This window comes from Lutjanus erythropterus, chromosome 9, assembly GCF_056507025.1.
Source record: "Lutjanus erythropterus isolate fLutEry1 chromosome 9, fLutEry1.hap2, whole genome shotgun sequence".
NCBI classification, from domain to species: domain Eukaryota; kingdom Metazoa; phylum Chordata; class Actinopteri; order Lutjaniformes; family Lutjanidae; genus Lutjanus; species Lutjanus erythropterus.
In genome coordinates this window covers 31,316,548-31,334,336 of record NC_139325.1, presented here as the reverse complement: position 1 = coordinate 31,334,336, position 17,789 = coordinate 31,316,548, and the positions used below count along the sequence as shown (strand labels likewise).

The 17,789-nt window shown below is 40.1% G+C and overlaps 1 protein-coding gene across 1 annotated transcript; it reads right to left on the bottom strand.

Moving 5' to 3' along the window:
* Positions 1–1,543: 1,543 nt before the first annotated feature.
* On the bottom strand, positions 1,544–16,748 carry LOC146321826 (B-cell receptor CD22). Its single transcript, XM_084727115.1, has 7 exons — positions 16,588–16,748; positions 15,742–15,863; positions 13,496–13,697; positions 10,834–10,979; positions 7,605–7,749; positions 3,862–4,006; positions 1,544–2,318 (listed from the first exon to the last, which is right to left on the bottom strand). Exons 1-7 carry the CDS (start codon positions 16,640–16,642, stop codon positions 2,231–2,233), a joined length of 903 nt encoding a protein of 300 aa, XP_084583241.1. The 5' UTR covers positions 16,643–16,748; the 3' UTR covers positions 1,544–2,230.
* Positions 16,749–17,789: the final 1,041 nt, after the last annotated feature.

Below are 17,789 nucleotides of genomic sequence, written 5' to 3'. Positions count from 1 at the left end.
GAGTGTCATTGTTAAACTGCCGCTTCGCCCATTATTAACGACGGCCTACGGTCAACCACACACCGATAATAAAACCACATAAAACCCAACATAACTTCAACAGACAAGCGTAATGAAATTCTCTGCATTACGAGCACGGTTATGGTAATAAGCGATGGTGCTGTGGCACGGCGTTAAGGGTTACAAGGCAACAGAGGAGAAAATTAAAAAGATGAAGTTGTAGCCTATGATGGTTATTTTGGGAGAATCAGAATAGAATTCTTGTCCATATTGAAGCAGAACTACACTCTTAGAAATAAAGATAGTAACTAAAACTATAAATGGTTCTTTGGCTTGTCCTGGGAGAACCCTTTTTGGTTCTTAGTAGAACCTTTTATGAAGATTCACTTGGAACACTTGCAGAATTCTACCTAGAACCCAATATAAAGGACAGGAACCCAACCACATCCTTCTACTAAGACCCTTTTTTTTTGTATTCCAACGGTTTTGTCGAGAACACACAGGGGGTTCTGCTGAGAACCTATTTATATTCCAAGGGTTTTATCTAGAGCACACTCAGGGGGTTCTACCAAGTACCTTTTTTATATTCTTAGGGTTTTATCTAGACCACATACAGAGGGTTTTACTGAGAACTATTTTATATTCTGAGGGTTTTATCAAGGACCCATCAAAGGGGTTCTTCTGAGAACCTTTTTATATTTCAAGTGTTTTATCTAGACCACATGCTGGGGGTTCTACCGGGAACCTTTTTGCATTCCAGGGGTTTTATCTAGAACACACCATGGGGGTTACACCAAAACCCTTTTTATATTCCAAGGGTTTTATACAGAACCCAACCTGACGGATTCTACCAAGACCCTATTTTTTTTTCCCCAAGTGTTTCATCTGGAACCCACTCAGGGGGTTCTACTGAAAACCTCTTTATATTCCAGCTGTTTTATCCAGAGCCCAACCCAAGAACCTTTTTTTATATCCCAAAGGTTTCATCTAGATGGTTCTACAGAGAATGTTTCTATATTATGGTGCAAAGAACCGTTGATGAAAGAGTTCTTCACAGATCTTTGAAGAACAAACCCTTTCCTCAAAAAAATATTTCTCAACTTCAGCCATTCAGGTGGAACCCTTTTGGAATCCTTTTTTTTTTCTGAGTGCAGCAGAAGGTAACCTTGCTCGCTCTTATAATGGATGGGGAAAGTTTCAAGGTTACCCGACTTTACTGTTATTCTTGTGTGTGTTTTTGTGTGAGTCTTTGGTTCATGTATGACTCAGTGAGAATGGGGTTTGTGCTTTACAGCCAGATGGGGAAAAACACAAGCATGCACAGAGCACTTTGAGGAAAGGTCATTGCTTCGGAGTGAGGTCTTACACACTGAAGGGAAAGGTTGGTAAACAAGCTGATGCAAGCCTGAGATGGCATTGGATCGAGAAAATGTGCGGCCAAGCGAGCATGAATGTCCGGCTTTCACCACATTGTCAATACTCCCCAGCCTCTTTTGTACCTCCAGGATAGAACAAAATCAATGGCACACGTAAGGACAGTAAATAATATTTTTTCTGAAAGCCATTTAATATCAAAGAAAATCCAAAGTACAGTAAATTAAATAGTACGAGTGCAATGTGCTTGAGAGCTGTCACAGCAAAGAGATTATAATGACCTTCTCACAGACGCTTTGAGCTGGTTCTGCTTTTGAAAAAAAGGGTTGAAAGGGAAACACACCAACAAAATAAAACCTTGTCCTATTACCCAAATGGCTCATTCATAATACACAGCTGAGCAATTATGTTTGTACAGAAAGGAGAGAATTGCGTGTGGAGTCTTAACGGCTTCTTGCGGTGCACAAGACTCATCCTGCATCATTTTGCTAAGAATGTAGCTCACCATTTTCTACACTGCAGAATAAATGAAGAGAAATTGCCCACCTTTTTGTCCAAGATACATAACTGCAGCATACACCCACAAGCAAAGCAGCTTTTGTGTCTCTGAAGCAATCATTTGCCCTTCAGGGTTTTTTCTGCGCCCAGCTTGTTACTGATTTTGATTTTGCTTTCCCTATAGTCTCCCTCTTTGTCTTCCTCCCCCAGTGTGACCATCCATAACCCTATGCCGTCTCCTCCCTCTTTAAAGTATCGCTCATTTCCCGGCCACCCACTCCATCTTCCTCATCTTTCGTTCCATCTTCTTCCTCCCCCCACCTCCCGCTCCTCCTCATCCTTCCACCTGCCTGTGCAGTCACACCAGAGGTTGTTTGTCTCCGCAGGTGGAGGGTAGAGACTCCACACTGGCTTTGTAGATGGGCTTTTTCTGAGAGTGGTCATCACTGGAGGAGAGAAGGAGAGAAGGAAAGACAGAGGAGCATGATTATCTGTATATCGACCTCCCAGTCGACACTAGAAAAGTATAAGTGAGGAAATTATAGACTGGAACCGAGCGATGGAACCACACCTGGCTGTTGATATGAAAGTCCATTTTTCTCTCTTTCGCTCTCTGGCTCTCTTTTTATGCACACACGCTCAGACACACATGGCAGCACATGCCCAGCCACACTTGTGAGGATTAAACTTTCTTCAATGCCACCACAAAGACACAGAAACCCAGGCTTGAGGGGTAACAGATTGCATGTGTTGCAATTACGTAATTGAGATACAAAAAAAGGTTACAGAAGAAAAAAGTCATACTCAGATTACAGATAAATTAAAAAAAAAAAAAGAGAATTATGAGCAGGATCATACTTTCAAGTGAAACCATAGCTAATTTTATAGTTGTCAATTCATTATCATTATCTCTATAGTGAAAAAAATGCATCACTGGGTGGAAATTGTGGCATCATTTTGTCTCTAAATCAGAAAAGGGGAACAACATCACAGCACGGTGGACAGTTATGTCTTCCAGCTGACTCTTTCAGGCAGGAATAGGTAACTAGCTAATCTGTCAGAACTACTAACAACACGAGTCAGACTGAAAAAAAACTTGACTTGGACTTGACTTTGACATTTTGTTTTGGAAACATGATTTTCTAACAAGTAATTATATCAGAATACATTTTTAATGTAACCCTCCCAACCTTGTAGAAATCATGTATGAAGCAGAAAGCTTCAAGTCCATTTTTTTTTTCAGCCCATATGGAAATGAAGTTAATGAGCGAAGCTGCATGGGGTCAGGGTACACATTAACATACGGTCAGTAACAGATTTAATGGGACTTCCATTAATGCTCTTCTGATTGCTGTATCTTTTTTCTACTTTCTATGCTGCCATTATTAACTGAGGCTTTTCACAAGCAGAGAGTGTGTGGAAAGACACAGGAGAGGAGGAAACATGAAAGAGATCAAGGATGGGGTCAAGTAGGTCAGACCTGCTGAGATAGACTTTAATATTCAGGGTGAATAACACCTTTTAAAATACATAAATGCACAGAGGCACTTTTCTGCACATGTGTGTAGAGGTTTCCTGCGAGACGAGTTAGCATACAGAACACACACACACACACACACACACACACACACACACACACACACACACACACACAATGAAGCATACACCAAAATACACGCGCTGTAACTGAAATGGCCTTGGTTCTATCACTCGAGACAGAATGAAATATTGCAGCAATAACGATATCCGTAATATAAAGTCAAACTGCAGGAGGAGAGACCGGGGCTGAGTTAAGGAGAATAGGAAGGTGATTGTGGATAAAGCAGTGTAAAGAAATCACACAGGCACACACACATTCACACACACTCTGAGGCACATTTTCTATCAGACCTGGAAAATGATTTAAAACGGCGAACACAAGTAAAGAGCAAACTGATTGCTTATTATGAAAGAGGAACAGACACAAACACTCAAACAGTCGTCTCTTACATGGGTCCCTTGCTGGTCCTGATCTGCTTGGCCCTGCGGCACAGGAACACACTCAGGGAGAGGATGAACACCAGGAGAGACACAGCCGCCGCCGAGGTCATCAAATAGAGACGGCCATTAGTGGTCTCGTACCACGGGGCGTCCTCTGTGGGACAGATCAGTCAGATATGAAGGGAAACATGCATCACACAGACTCTGGAATCAGCAAAACTATGAGCTTCCCGCCCCGAGGCAAAGCTTCTGAAGGAAACCTCCTGTTTGTTTATGGAAGAAAAGATTGTCTGTGAGGAGTTCAGACGGTCACAGAGCTGCACACACGTGCTGATCTTCAAGAAGTCTGACTTTAAAGTTTTAAAAACTGTCTGATTACTGCCTTTGTGTGCACACACTTGTGCATATAGTTCCTGGTAGAACCTTTTATAGTTCCACTTGGAACTTTAAAACACTTGGTTCTACCTCAGTATTAGGGGCTACACCTGGAACCATCTGTGAAAGGTTTCACCCACACTCTTACAAATAAGGGTTCCACAAGGGTTCTTCCTGACGGGCTGAGGTTCTACCCAGAAACATTTGCATCTGAAGAAACCGAAGGGGTTTGTCAAGGGTTTTTTGTAAGACTAAGGGTTCCATTAAGAACCCCATTCATGCCAAGAACCCTTTTTAAGAAATAGTTCCTCATAGACTGTTAAAAGCTTGAAGAACTCTTCTGTCAAACTTGGTCAAGGGTTATATGAGAGGTTTTCACAAAGATGGTGTAATTGTTCTACTCACAACCCTCTTTTGGGGGTTCTATCCCCAAATAAGAGCCCTTTGATATTATGGTATAAAGAACCTTTGATGAACCCTTGATGAAAACATATTTTTCTTCCAAAAAAGAGAGGTTATATGGATCAAAATGGTTCTAAATGGAACCTCTAGTCTTACAAAGATCCCTTGTTAAACCCTTTTGTCAAAAAAGGGTTCTTCAGAGGCAGTTTTTGGATAGAACCTCTTCAGGAAGCACCTTTTTGGAACCGTTATTTCTCAGAGTGTACTGTTATATATAACATTTGCAGAATTCATGGACCGTATGTTCTTTCTTGAGAATCGTGGACAAAGAAAAGAAAGAAAAATGAACATTATGAGGATTTCAGGCAAACAAACACACGCTTCGTCTGTTCAAATATCCAGTAATTCCATATGTTAAGAGGATTTCTCGGCAGCTGGAGTCTCATGGGCTTGCACCAGGAATGGTTGCTAAAGGTCTGTACTGCTATTGTACAGCAACTTCAAAAGCAACAGCAGCTACATGTAACATTTGCCCACCATACCTTCAAGGATGAGCAAACATTATTCTGGGATCTAGAAATCATTACCGTTTTAATTAGTACATGTGCTTCAGAGAAAATACTGGAGACACTGTGGAGCGCAGTGACCAATGAGTCAATTGCAGCGGTAATAAGATAACTTTACCATTATAAATAACATGCATTGGCTTAATTGCATTTTTAGAGGTTGCATAATTTCAATGATTGAAATCACAAGGCTTATGAATCCTACTGGGCGAGAGGGACGGTGTTTAAAAACTGCAGTGCATTAATACAGTGTAGTCATGTCACAGGTCACTGATAAAGATGATGAAGACAGATGAAGTGCTGTAAATTGGATTAGCTATAATGATGTAATGAAATTAGTTCTCTACTTCAATATAATCTTCATGTTTCATGAGAAATAAGACAGTTTGTCAGTCACAGATTCAGACAAAAAAACCCCTGTCCCTCCAAAGACATTTATCTACAAAAGCTAACAGACTTCTAATTAAGGAGAGAATGAGTTTCACTTATTATCATCATATACCGTAATGTACTTCATACTTTAATGATGTTAGAAAGACCCACCGACCTACAATCTTTTATTGAGATAATTAACATTTGTTTCTTAAACTGAAAGATTCTTTCTTTTCTTTTTTTAAGAAAGAAGATTTTCTCAGCAACAGATTATAGGTCAGCAAAACCTTGTTTTTTTTTTCTTTTTTGTTTTTGTTTATTTCAAAACTTTTTTGTTTGATTCAAAACTAAAAAAAAAAACAGCAAAGACAATTGCCTTGAAATTGTGGTGCATCTAATTCTCAAAAAAGAATCTGGAACAATTAATATACAGTACAGTACAACAAAATAAAAACAGCTCACAAGTATTTCTAAATACTAAATCTGCGTTGATTTGCTTTGTGCTCTACAGCACAGGTTCCCAACCTGGAGATCCCGGCCTCCACTAGGTGTCGCCAAAGCTTCAGTGGGGGTCATGGGGTCTTCTTGATTTTAAGGAGTGCAAGACGTATTTTAAAAAGTAAATAGATACTGAAGACCCATATCTCATTTCTCTGTAGAAAAGTTATTGGAATAGTTATTTTTAAAGTTTAGATTATTTTTTAGGACAGAAACTAAAAAAAAAAAAAAGAAACAAAGGCTTCACATTAAACAGCCTCTTCCTGCCCTTACAACAATCAGAGGTGATTAGAAATATGCAATACAGAGAATTGTATTGAAAGTTACTAAAGTATCATTAAAAATCATCTCTAATGCAACATTCACGTGAAATTTTCTGCTCAAAATTCATCCAAATTGCTTATTTTATACAAACGACCTGCAGTTATTGCGTTCACTGTTTGGGTTAACTGTACAAGTTTTATCAGTTGTTATGTACTGTTATTGTTATGCATTGACTATAATATAAAATATCCATAAAATATGTCATTAATCTGGGGTCGTCAGTTTGTTCAACAATAGAAAAACACTCATGTTTGATTTGACATTTCTGCCAAAAGAGAGAAAAAAATCATTGCTTCTTTTATTCCTCTTATCCTTTAAAGTTGGTGCAGTTCTGTCACTGCGTCTTCTTCTAAAATGCATTACGTCTTCTGGTATAACCTTAACCTGTTTTTTTTATGTGACGTTTTTATAAATGGTTTCACTTTTTTATCACAGCATCACAGTCTTTTTCTTTTTCTTTTTTTTTTTTAAGGATTTCTGTGCGCAAATAAATTAAACCTCATCCATGTACGACTTCTGGGTTGCACACAAGGCTTATTTTTAAACATAATCATAATTTAATTTTAAGCAAACTAGCAAACAGTGTAACATGTAGTGAATTTTTAGTTCACTAGCAAAAAATTTAATGTTTATTTTTTACTTTTTAGCTAATTAGCAAACAATGTAACATTTTTGAGGAATACAGAAGCAGCCAAAAGTTAATGGTTTCTCGCCTCTTTTATGCGTATTAGCTCCCAAAAGCACTCAAATTTATTTTCTGTGTATTTTTTTCTTTTAATTTGGGTAAACAAGCATCTCCATATTAATTAAAGTTAATTTAATTTAGATTTAATTCACTAATCTTGGATTTCCCATTCTGCAACAGAGCTCTGCTTACTTTTACATCTGGATTTGCTTATTTTGAACCTATTTTTTCTAAATTCTGATTAGAACTAATCTCTGTTGGTGCAACGCAGGCTTAGAGTTTTAAATGTGAAAACTGAGAAAAATGTTCATGACGACGTATCTGACCTTTATGTTCACTTTTCAGTGGCTGATAGAAGAAGAAACAGAACATTGTTTTGACGGTTGGGGTATTGACAGGTGAATTTCCCAATAGTTCCAAAGAAACTCAAGCAAGTTTTTAGAATGAGGAAGTGAGAAACAACCGCTCTAGACTCAGGCAGTGTAAAGGACAACAGGATTTGTCCAGTTAGATGTAAAGTCTCTTCTTACCAGGCAGCACAGTGACCTTGACGGTGCGCCTCTTGCTGAGCGACTCCACAGTGGGGTGCTCGACCATGCAAGTGTACGTTCCTTCATCCATCGCGCTCACCTTCTTCAGCGTCAGCTTAGAGGAAGGCAGGATCCAGTCATCACCCTGAGAGAGACACAGAGTTAGTCATGCAAGAGAGAGCGTAGGAGAGAGTGAGACAAACAGAGAGCAGGGCAGAAAGTAGAAAAATATTTTATTGGCCGGATTGATTGCAGCCCTGAGAGAATCGACAAAGTCGTGCAAATTAAAATAGTGCTGAGCTGAGAGCAAAGGAGAGCTGGAGAACAGACAATGCTGGTTGGCAAAAGAGAGAGAAACAGAGACTGTCAAACATGAAGAGTGAATAAGATAGAAAGTGAACGTAAAGGGGCAGAAAGTGTTATTTTGGCTGAGTGGAAGAGAGAAGAGTGTCAAAAAGGGAATGAAATAGAACAAGATAGAGAGACTGGCGATGGCAGTGCAGGGACAGAGACAGAAAGACAGAAATATCTGCTGGTGTGTGGCCCTCAGAGAACAGTCCCCAAACTCCCAAATGAAGTGTATTTACCTGAGCTGTAATCCCAATGAACGAACACACATCGACACAAGTCAATAACCCAGATAACACCATCATCCGCAAAGAATGATGCTGCAGCAACACACTGTTAACACAACACATAATGAGATGGCAAGGGAGCGGGATGAATTGTTGACACAAAAATAGCAGCACTATTATGAGATAGAGCCCGACATGGGGGGAAACAAATAATAGGCCAAACACAAGGATTGGAAAACAAACGAACGTGGAGGAGGGGGGTAAAAAAAAAAAAAGACATTACACCATGCAAATGATTTGGCTCCTGGGAGCTGCAGCTCCTGCCAAGAAAGTCCATTTCAATTTGAATGGATCTGAATTAAGAGGATTTCCCATAAAGGCCAGGTTTGGCCAAAGCAGCATTTTGTATGCAAATCCACTGGCTCCCAATGCAGTGGCCCGTTTCTGCCTCTGTCCTGCTGTCATTACCGGGGGCCAATGTGCCCACGGCAGCTGTCTGTCAAAGTGGGCCATTCTGATGCCACTTTCTGCCCCATATCCATTCCTGTCATACGTACATTGGGCTCACACACACACACTGATAGGCAAACACGCGCCCACTAACATCTCATCTAGTCATTTGCTTCAAAGTGTCATTCCTCATTTCCAAAAGTCTTATGACTTATGTAAGTAGAACACAGATACATCAACAGGTGAATGATTCGAACGCCACACGGTGACGGACCTGCCAGTCATGTTGGCAATAATAGCAGCACTTTACGATAAGACTACCCTCATAAAGTAAAATAAAATAAATAAAATGTATAAATGGGTCAGAATTTGGTTTCAAAAACAATTTATGAATAATTAATAAACATTTACAAGTTAGAACACAGTTGTCATACATGGATGTGGGCTCTCTATTTGGCCAGATCCAGTTACTGATTGCTACTAATTAATTTTACTAATTAATTATTAATATTTATAACCAGCAAAAGGGATCCATATTATAAAGTATAAATCCCATCACCATTTATTAATGATTTGCTACCAACTGGCAGAAAGGAACCTTATTGTTAAATAATGACTTACTTTTTACTCTGCGGTCCAATAATAGCTGAGCAGGCTTGGTACCCAGCAGAACATTAGTCAAATTTCTCCTTTCCTGCTCCCTGTGCGTGATTATTTTTCCCAGGATGGCAAAGCCATGTCCCGCCCTCCTCTACCTCTGATTGGCTCACCCTGACATTCTCACTCTAACTCTGCACAATCACGCTCCTAACACCTAAACCACTCTAGAGCTGACTGATGGTTTTAAAATGGGATGAACCAAAACCCATTACTGTTAATGACTTACTACCATTTATAATTAGCAAACAGAGCCTTATTGTGTTAAAAAAAAAAAAAAAAGAAAAAGAAAAAAACACCCAATTTATTAATGACTAATTAATCACAGAGTTACAGAAGATTTCCTACTGTGCCACATGAAATTCTGTCCAACTATCTGGTAATTTGATAATTTGATATGCTACATGAAACTTTTTGACTATTAAGATATGCTGTCAGTCGTTAAATTCTAGTAACTCATTAATCTGATGAGGGCGACAAGTATAAATGCTGCTGATGGAGAAGACAAAGCTGAGTAAGCGATGAAATCTGAGGCTTAACAGTACAGATAAGTGTGAGCTCAGTGTTTGGAAAGCAACAGGTCACTGTTAATGATTGTACTGTCCCTTCAGTGACAGTGGAACAGTGGTGAATATTCACCGACTAATGACAAAAACCTAAAGCACTGCATATGATCATATGGCGGACAAACAGCATTAGCTGTATAAAATGTCCACTGAATTGGATTTGGACTTGTAAGCCCATTTAAAACCGGGATTAGCAGTGACCCTTTAACAAGCACATTAACCCCGAGCCGACTTATCAAGAAGAATAACAAAAGGGGAAATTCAGCAATTATTTCTGGCTGTCCCTGAGACATCTTCATACTTTCATAGCCTCATTAGACCTGTTATTTGCTCGTGGTGAGTTTAGTGACGCCTTGAGAGCGTAATACCATGTTCTCACCACAAGGGCACAGTGTATCTCCTGACTCATCAGCGTCTCCTTGCTCAACATGCCTATTGTCACTATGGCATCTTACACTGAGATGTCTTAATTTCCCACGGGTGACAGTTCCTCAGCTCAGCGGAGAGCCCAGTTGAATAATTCAATACTGGTTAACCAAACACTAAAAAAATCATTAGAAATCTATCCGCATAATTGTTTTCAGGTTGACTGGCTCTTGTCTAGACCTCATTAAACTATTAATCCTCTGTAAGTGGGCAAGCTGCAATCCCCAGCGAGTGGTGGGCCTAAGCCAACTGGTCACTTAAATACAGAGCACTTCTTCAGAGGAGGGGATGAAAAGACGACAGGCGAGGGGGAAACAAGTGGCTCGAGAAAGTCAGTCAGAGACGAGTTTGAAGAGGAGAGAAAATTAAGAGAATGCTTGAGCAAAAGCCAAGAGAGCAAAAAGGGATCTAGAGAGACTGGAGCAAGACAAAATAAAGAGGTCACATTGAAAATCTGAGGGAGGGAGAAAAGGGAGCGGGGAGGAAGAGAATGACAAGTTTCCAAAAACATAATGAGGACACTGCCACTGTGCACATTCCTCAGGCTTTTCTCACATTCTTGTTCCAGTAGTAGCTTGGCTCCTCTGATGAGCTGGCAGAGCACTTCAGGACCACTTCCTCCCCCAGTCGCACCTTCAGCTCCTCTGGGACACCCAGGTAGCTGCTGTAGCCTTCCCTGGACACTGACGGCTCATCCATGTCTATAAAAAAAACACAGGAAGCACTGGTGAACTCAAAGGAGGGGGCAGAGGGGGCCAAGAAAATGGGATAAAGTGCTCTCTAGCGTGCCCTTCCAGTGGAGAAAATGTAATGATGTTCCCTCTAGAGTTGCCCAATGTCTGAGACAACACGATAAAGTACCCTAGAGTGTCCTTTCAGTGGGAAAAATGTGGAAAAAAGTGCAATTTAGCGTGTCCTTTAAATGGACAAAACAGGATAAAGTACCCTTTAGAGTGGCCCAGTGTCTGAGACAACATGATAAAGTGCCCTTGGGTGCCGTTCCACTGGACAAAATGTGGTACGGTGTCCTTTTGATTGCCCTTACAGTAGACAAAACATGATAAAATGCCCCCTAGAGTGGCCCAATGTCCAAGATAAATGATAAAACTCCCCCTCCAGAGTGCCCATGCTTGGACAAAACAGGTGAAATGCATCATGACTTTGGTGCACGTTGGTGCATTTTTAATTTTTTTTCACCCCTGCCCCCTGAGAGCCCACCACTGACAGGAAGCATGATCAAACATTAATGAAGGCACGAAAATTTCACGTACACTGAAGCTTCCTCTTAATGAGATTGGGACGTGACTGAACATATGTTTGCAGTGGCAGCAGCTGGTAAACACTCATATCTTCTTAAGTATATTTGAGTATATAGGCTCAAGTATGAATGCCTCACAGGAGTACAGACGGCACCGAGCAATCAATAATAATGATAATAGGTTTCATCTTATCGAAGTCTTTAGAGAGGCAGTGTTGTGAATAATGGCTCATTTTCTCTTCCATCTCAATAGATGGCCCACGTCCATCCAGCTTCTGGCTCCTCTCCCCCTCTGTCTCCTTCAGTCCTTCAGTCCATTCTAATCTTTGCCTCCTTATTGATTCCCCCCATGAGGCTGAGGAGCCTATCAAACAGCATCACGGTCGATTTGATGGCCACTGAGAAGATAGAGGACACTGATAATCTGACTAGCTACGCCACAGATGTCGTTTCGTGCAACTGTGTATCCTACACTGATAGTTTCAAACTTGAGCCCTCACCAGGAGAATGTGCCGATGTTTGCTTGGAGTGCAAAAAATAATAAAATGACTGTAGTCGATCTATCATACACTCTTAAAACTAAGGGTTCTCCCTGAAGGGCTGAGGTTCTACCCAAAGCTTCTGAAGAACTGGAGAGGGTTCATCAAGGTTTTTTGTGAGATTGAGATGAGCTTTAGGAACCCTTTTTTATCCAAACCCTTTATAAAAATCCTCGATGAACTCTTTCGTCAAAATTTCTTTATATCATAAAAGGACTCTGGGCAGAACCTCACTTGGTGGGTTCTAGATAAAACCCTAAAAATGTTCCTGGTCAACCCTCTGAGCATGTTCCAGATAAAATCATGGAATATAAAAGGGTTTTTGGTAGAACCTCCTTGACTGGTGCTAGAAAGAACTTTTGGAATATAAAACGGGTCTTGATAAGCCCCCCTTATTGGGTTTTAGATTAAACTCTTGGAATATTAAATGGTTCCTGATAGAACCCTCTGGGTGTGTTCTAGATAAATCCACAGAGTATGAAAGGGTTTTTAGTAGAGCCCCCTTGGTGGGTTCTAGATAAAACTTTTGGAACAGAAAAAGGTTCCCAGTAGAACCCCTAGATGAAACCCTTGGAATATGAAAGAAAATGTAAAAGAAACCCTTGGGATATAAAACGTTTCTCAGTAGAATCCATTGGGTGGGTCCTTGTTAGCACCCTTAGAAGATAGAAAGGTTCTGGATAGAACCATAAGAGAGGGCTCTGGGTGGAACCATCGCACCATAGAATCTCTCATAGGGGGTCCTGGCTGAAACCCAGATAGTTCTAGGTATAACCCTTTATGTTGGGTTCTAGGTTGAACTTTCTGAAAGGGTTTCAAGTGGTTCAAGGGTTCTCCTATGGGGACAAGCTGAAGAACCCTTTACAGTTCTCATCAGAACTTCTAAATCTCAGAGTGTAGGTAACACAGTGTTTGCTCTGGATCTTTTTTGCAATTGTTTGGTTGTACACACTCTGCAGCTGCACTGCACAGATATGTCTTGTGTTATTAACTATTCATGTGTTTTTCTATCCCTCACTGTGAAGAAAGCTGTGTCCACAGTGTCTGAAAGATTGTCTTTACCTCCTGCTGGTTGGAAATGTGAAGAAAATTGCGAGGTTTCAGGCTCCCTCTGTTCTGTCTTCTCACTTAGACTATTTACCAATGTACATTCAGGTGCTTTTTATACTTCCTACTTTGTGAGTCACGTCAGTATTCTCAGTTATGCCACACATTTCCTCATTGGAAAGTGGAACTGTGAGTCTTATTTGCAAGTCATGTTTATCTAGCTTATTGTCAGAGTCTTGCAGAAATCTCTTTGACCTCTGCAGGACACAGACAACAAATAACATTTCTTTTTTCAGTAAAAGGGAAATACAGTGTCACAGAGTCATTGTTCCACAGACCGTCAGCTCCTACCCGCATCACCCCAGTCACTCACAATGCACTTTGATGGCCAACTCCTGGGAAGAGTTGTCCGGCGCAGTCACATTTTCGGCGTCAGACACACAGCGGTAGGGCCCGTCATAGAACCTTCCAGCACTGCGGATGGACAGGACTAGACTCTCTGCAGTCCGCACGATTAGCATCCGCGAATAGAAGCACCAAGAGTTCTCCCAAACTGGGTGCCAGGTCTGCATGTACTGGTGAAGGAAAAGACAGAGAGAATGACTGGTCACTGCCAGATGGGTGTTGTGGGTAATGGTGATGGAAACTGGGAGGTCGATGGGCTTCAAACAGCTGCAGGGGAGGCTCAGTGAATGGAGGTGAAAAAAAATATTACATTAGGCATTATTTTACTCTTTTTCTTACTTTACCATTAATAAAGCTAGACTCTTTCATGCAGGCTTATTTGGTCTATTCTAAAGTTACATCAGACAGAAATATTAGGCCATCTTTGTTGGTTTTCTATGGAATTAAGTAACACAATCATAATCCCAAAGACATCCAGGAGTTGAGCGAAATTTTGGGTCTTTTCCTAAGCTTTGTCTGAAGACAGGCCGACAGTCTCAGTCTTTCAAAACCCCTGTTTTATTCAAACACGTATTTTGATAACTTTGGAATTTGAAGTTAATTCAGGAATAATCCAAAATTAACATAACATATGGCAAGTTTGACAGGAGCATTCTGATGGATTATATTCCATACCTTCCTCGACTGTGTTGAACTAAACCGCAGTCCGCATGCAAATTATCGTCAGTTATAAATGTTATGACAAGTGATAACATTCAGTGAGCACTGTTTTCTTATGTACAGTATCAGTCTACATATAAAAAAAAGTAACATAATAAACATGATTTATGTTTTTTCCACTGCTACAAGAGTAATTAAAGGGTTAACTTGAGTATTTTTCAGCCTGGACCCTGCTTCTCCTTCTCGGTTTTGTGTCTGTAAGTGACTAACGGGGACAACAGTTTTTTGAAACTGGTCCAGTATTAAGGGAGAGTGCTGCAGCCAGCAGAAGTGAAATTAAGCTGCAAAGTAATCCCTCTGGACAACTGTGCACCGTCAAAGTGAGTCCGCTAAAAATGCCTATTTTTGCCTCCGACTGGCTCAGATTGTAATTTTGAGTTTTTGACAACATTATGGAAGAGATAAACATTATGGCAGAGCTAAGCCTTTTTTAAAGAGTAAGATGTGTTTTGTTTAACCAGAAACTGCTGATTTATTGCTCTCACCAACCTAAGTGGGCTCCCTTTATAAAACAGTAATTTTAACATCATCAGTATCATTTTCATCTATCATCAGCAGCAAATAGATAAAACTCACCAAAGTGTCTTGACTCATCTGTCCAAAGTTCCAACAATCACCAACCCAGAATATTTTCACATCTATCTTGAAGAACAAAGGGTATAGGTTGAAACCAGAGTTGGTGTTTGTCGGACCAGTGAAAGGACGAACGCAGATGTTTTATATAGCTTCTGTTCTGCAAAGGGAGTCTTTTGAGTTCGGCGAGAGCAATAAAACAGGTGTGTGGTTAAACAAAATGTATCTTACTGTTTAAAAAAAAACAAAAACGTGTGTAATTAAGACTCTAGAAAATCAAATTGGAGCAACTTAAAGTTTTACACAATTGCAAACTTAAAAACTTCTTAATTAAGTATATGACACTTAAAAATCTTTTAATTAATGTGGAAAAACTAGTTGGAACAATTAATTTTTATGAATAATCAACCCAAACACTTGCATAATACTATTAATTACTAAGTACCTTAAATAAATAGTACCTATGATTATTGGTGAAAAGCTAATTCCCCTAACTCAGTGCAGTTTGTTGATTGAACTTGATTTTGTTAGAAGTTAATTCAAAATGACTGATGTAAAATGCTGCATTATATTTTTTTGTCAAGCCAAAACATTTGTTTTTGGAGTGTTTGACGGTGCACAGTTGCCTGTAGGGATTATGCTGTAGCTTAGTTTTGCTTCTGTCAGCTGTAACACTCTCCCTTATTGCTGGACCAGTTACAAAAACCCCCTATTTGTCACTTAGACACAAAAACATGGGAAAATAGGATCCAGGTTGAAAAATACACGTTACCCTGAACTTTACACTAATTCAAACAATAAATAAAACACTTTTGCATTATGGCTCTTCTTTCCAGCAGTGTTGTGAGCAAGCCCACTTTTGAAATGTCTCACTTCTGTCCTCTTTTCACACCCATCCACCTATTAGTCCCCGTGGCTCACCTTGGAGAATTTCTCAATGTGGACCTGGCTGATGTTGAACTCAGAGTCTGAGTACTGACACTCCAGCGTGATCCGCTGTCCCTCCAGAACCGGCTGGGTCGGCCCTTTAATGAGCAAAGTGGCTGCATGTGGACAGAGATTACAGAAGCGGGTTATTGATCGCAACATGAATAGGCAGAGGGGCAGCTCTGGAGTGAGGCCCACGCTGAGCTGACCTGCTCTGGGGGAGTGCGGCTGCTGTTCTGGGCACCACTTTCAAAACAACCTCTCCCTTTTCCTGACATTTGTTTCAGGCTCCTGCTGGAAAACTATACCGACACTCTCAAAGTCACCATATGGCCACATGACCACGGCAACAGGTCTTTCCACTTTACTCACTCTCCTTACAACAGAGGCGGTTAATCTTACAGTTCTTGCGCAACATGAACAGTTTACATTATTCCTTCACTGCTAAGATGTGAATTTTGTGTAAACAGCATACAGTATGTATATGTACATAAAGATATTACATTTGTTCTTCTCGTCAGTCCCTTGATAGTTCTACCAACATTTCCTGTTTTGTCTGAGTCTTGTATAAACCACCAGGGGAAAACCATCAGTGTGACGGAAGAGAAAATAAAGTGTTGTCTCTTGAGGAAAAACAAACTCACAAACAGACAGGCAAGCGCACACACAAATAAAACACACAGACAAAACCCAGGGAAGCAACTGTATGAATATATTTGTAAAAGACAGAGCTAGACTTGAATATTAAACAACAGCTCATCACAGAGGAGCAATAAAATTAAATGTTTTGAGGAGATTGTCTGTGATAGTCCATGAGGAGAGAAAAAAAAACATATTTACCATAACTGCCATGAAGCAGGGCGACCACTGCAGCAACTACAAGTACTTTCATCATGACTGAGAGACCTTTTCAATATCAGGAAAAAATACTGAACAGTCCTACGCAGCTTCTAATCTGAAGTGAAAGTTTGCTCAGTATTTATCTATAACGAGGTGTAGGTGTGGCTTATAATTCTTGCTTTTTCAGGAAGCACTGAAAGCGCAAAGAAACTATCCATCCACATCTTTATATAGAGTCAAAAAAAGAAATTGCTCATTAAGTCTTATTACATGTCCACGGTTTTATGACTCTCTTTCTGTGAGGAGCGTTTAATCCTGAAATACTGTGTCTGTGAACAAATGAAGGAACTGAGCTGCACCGATGATCACATTTAGTCCCGGCGCGTCATTTGTCTCCAGGGGGCGTCGCGCCTATCACGTTTTCAGTCTCGGTTTGTTGTTGTTGTTGTCGAGCTTTGTGTTTTTCTAAAGAAGTTCAACAGAATGTGAAAGTCATGACATGTTGCCAGAGCAGAACTGAGGAAATAACCCCGTCTGATATGTGACGCTGAACAAGCACAACATTTCGCGCTTCATGTGTCGTGACCTTTGATTGATTAGCTGTTAACCGGAGATGAACAGGAGACAAGATCGAAAGAAATTCAGCCTGTCAAAGAGTCTGAACGCGGACTTCAAATGCTCACAGCGGCATCGTTAGACCAGCTGACATACGATATTAGTTTTTCATTTTCACTGTGTTTGGCTGCGTCCACCCCGGGATTACAGAGTTTATATTATCTCATATTTAGTTATAAGAATATCCGAAAAAATATTGACATAAAAATACTTCATATAAGGCAGAAAGTTTCTTTGTACTGTACTATCTCCTTAAATAAAAAAAACGATGTAGATTAAGCATATTAACTTTTTCCCATAACTTTATTAAAAAGGAACAGAGGTGGTTAGAGGTATTGTAGACTAGTTTGAAGAAGTAAACTGACTGTGAAATGTCTTTCAACACAATTACTTAATGCGTCGTTGCCAGAATTGGAGCAATATGTAAAAAAAAAACAAAAAAAAAAAACGGTACTGCATTCATATTGGGATAGTGATTAAAGTAGTTAAAATACTTTTTGGGTACTCTTGACAATATGAAAGGAAATGGTCACCATTACTTCACATATAAAACCAAAGCACTTTAGTAATTCTTCTTCTTCTTATAA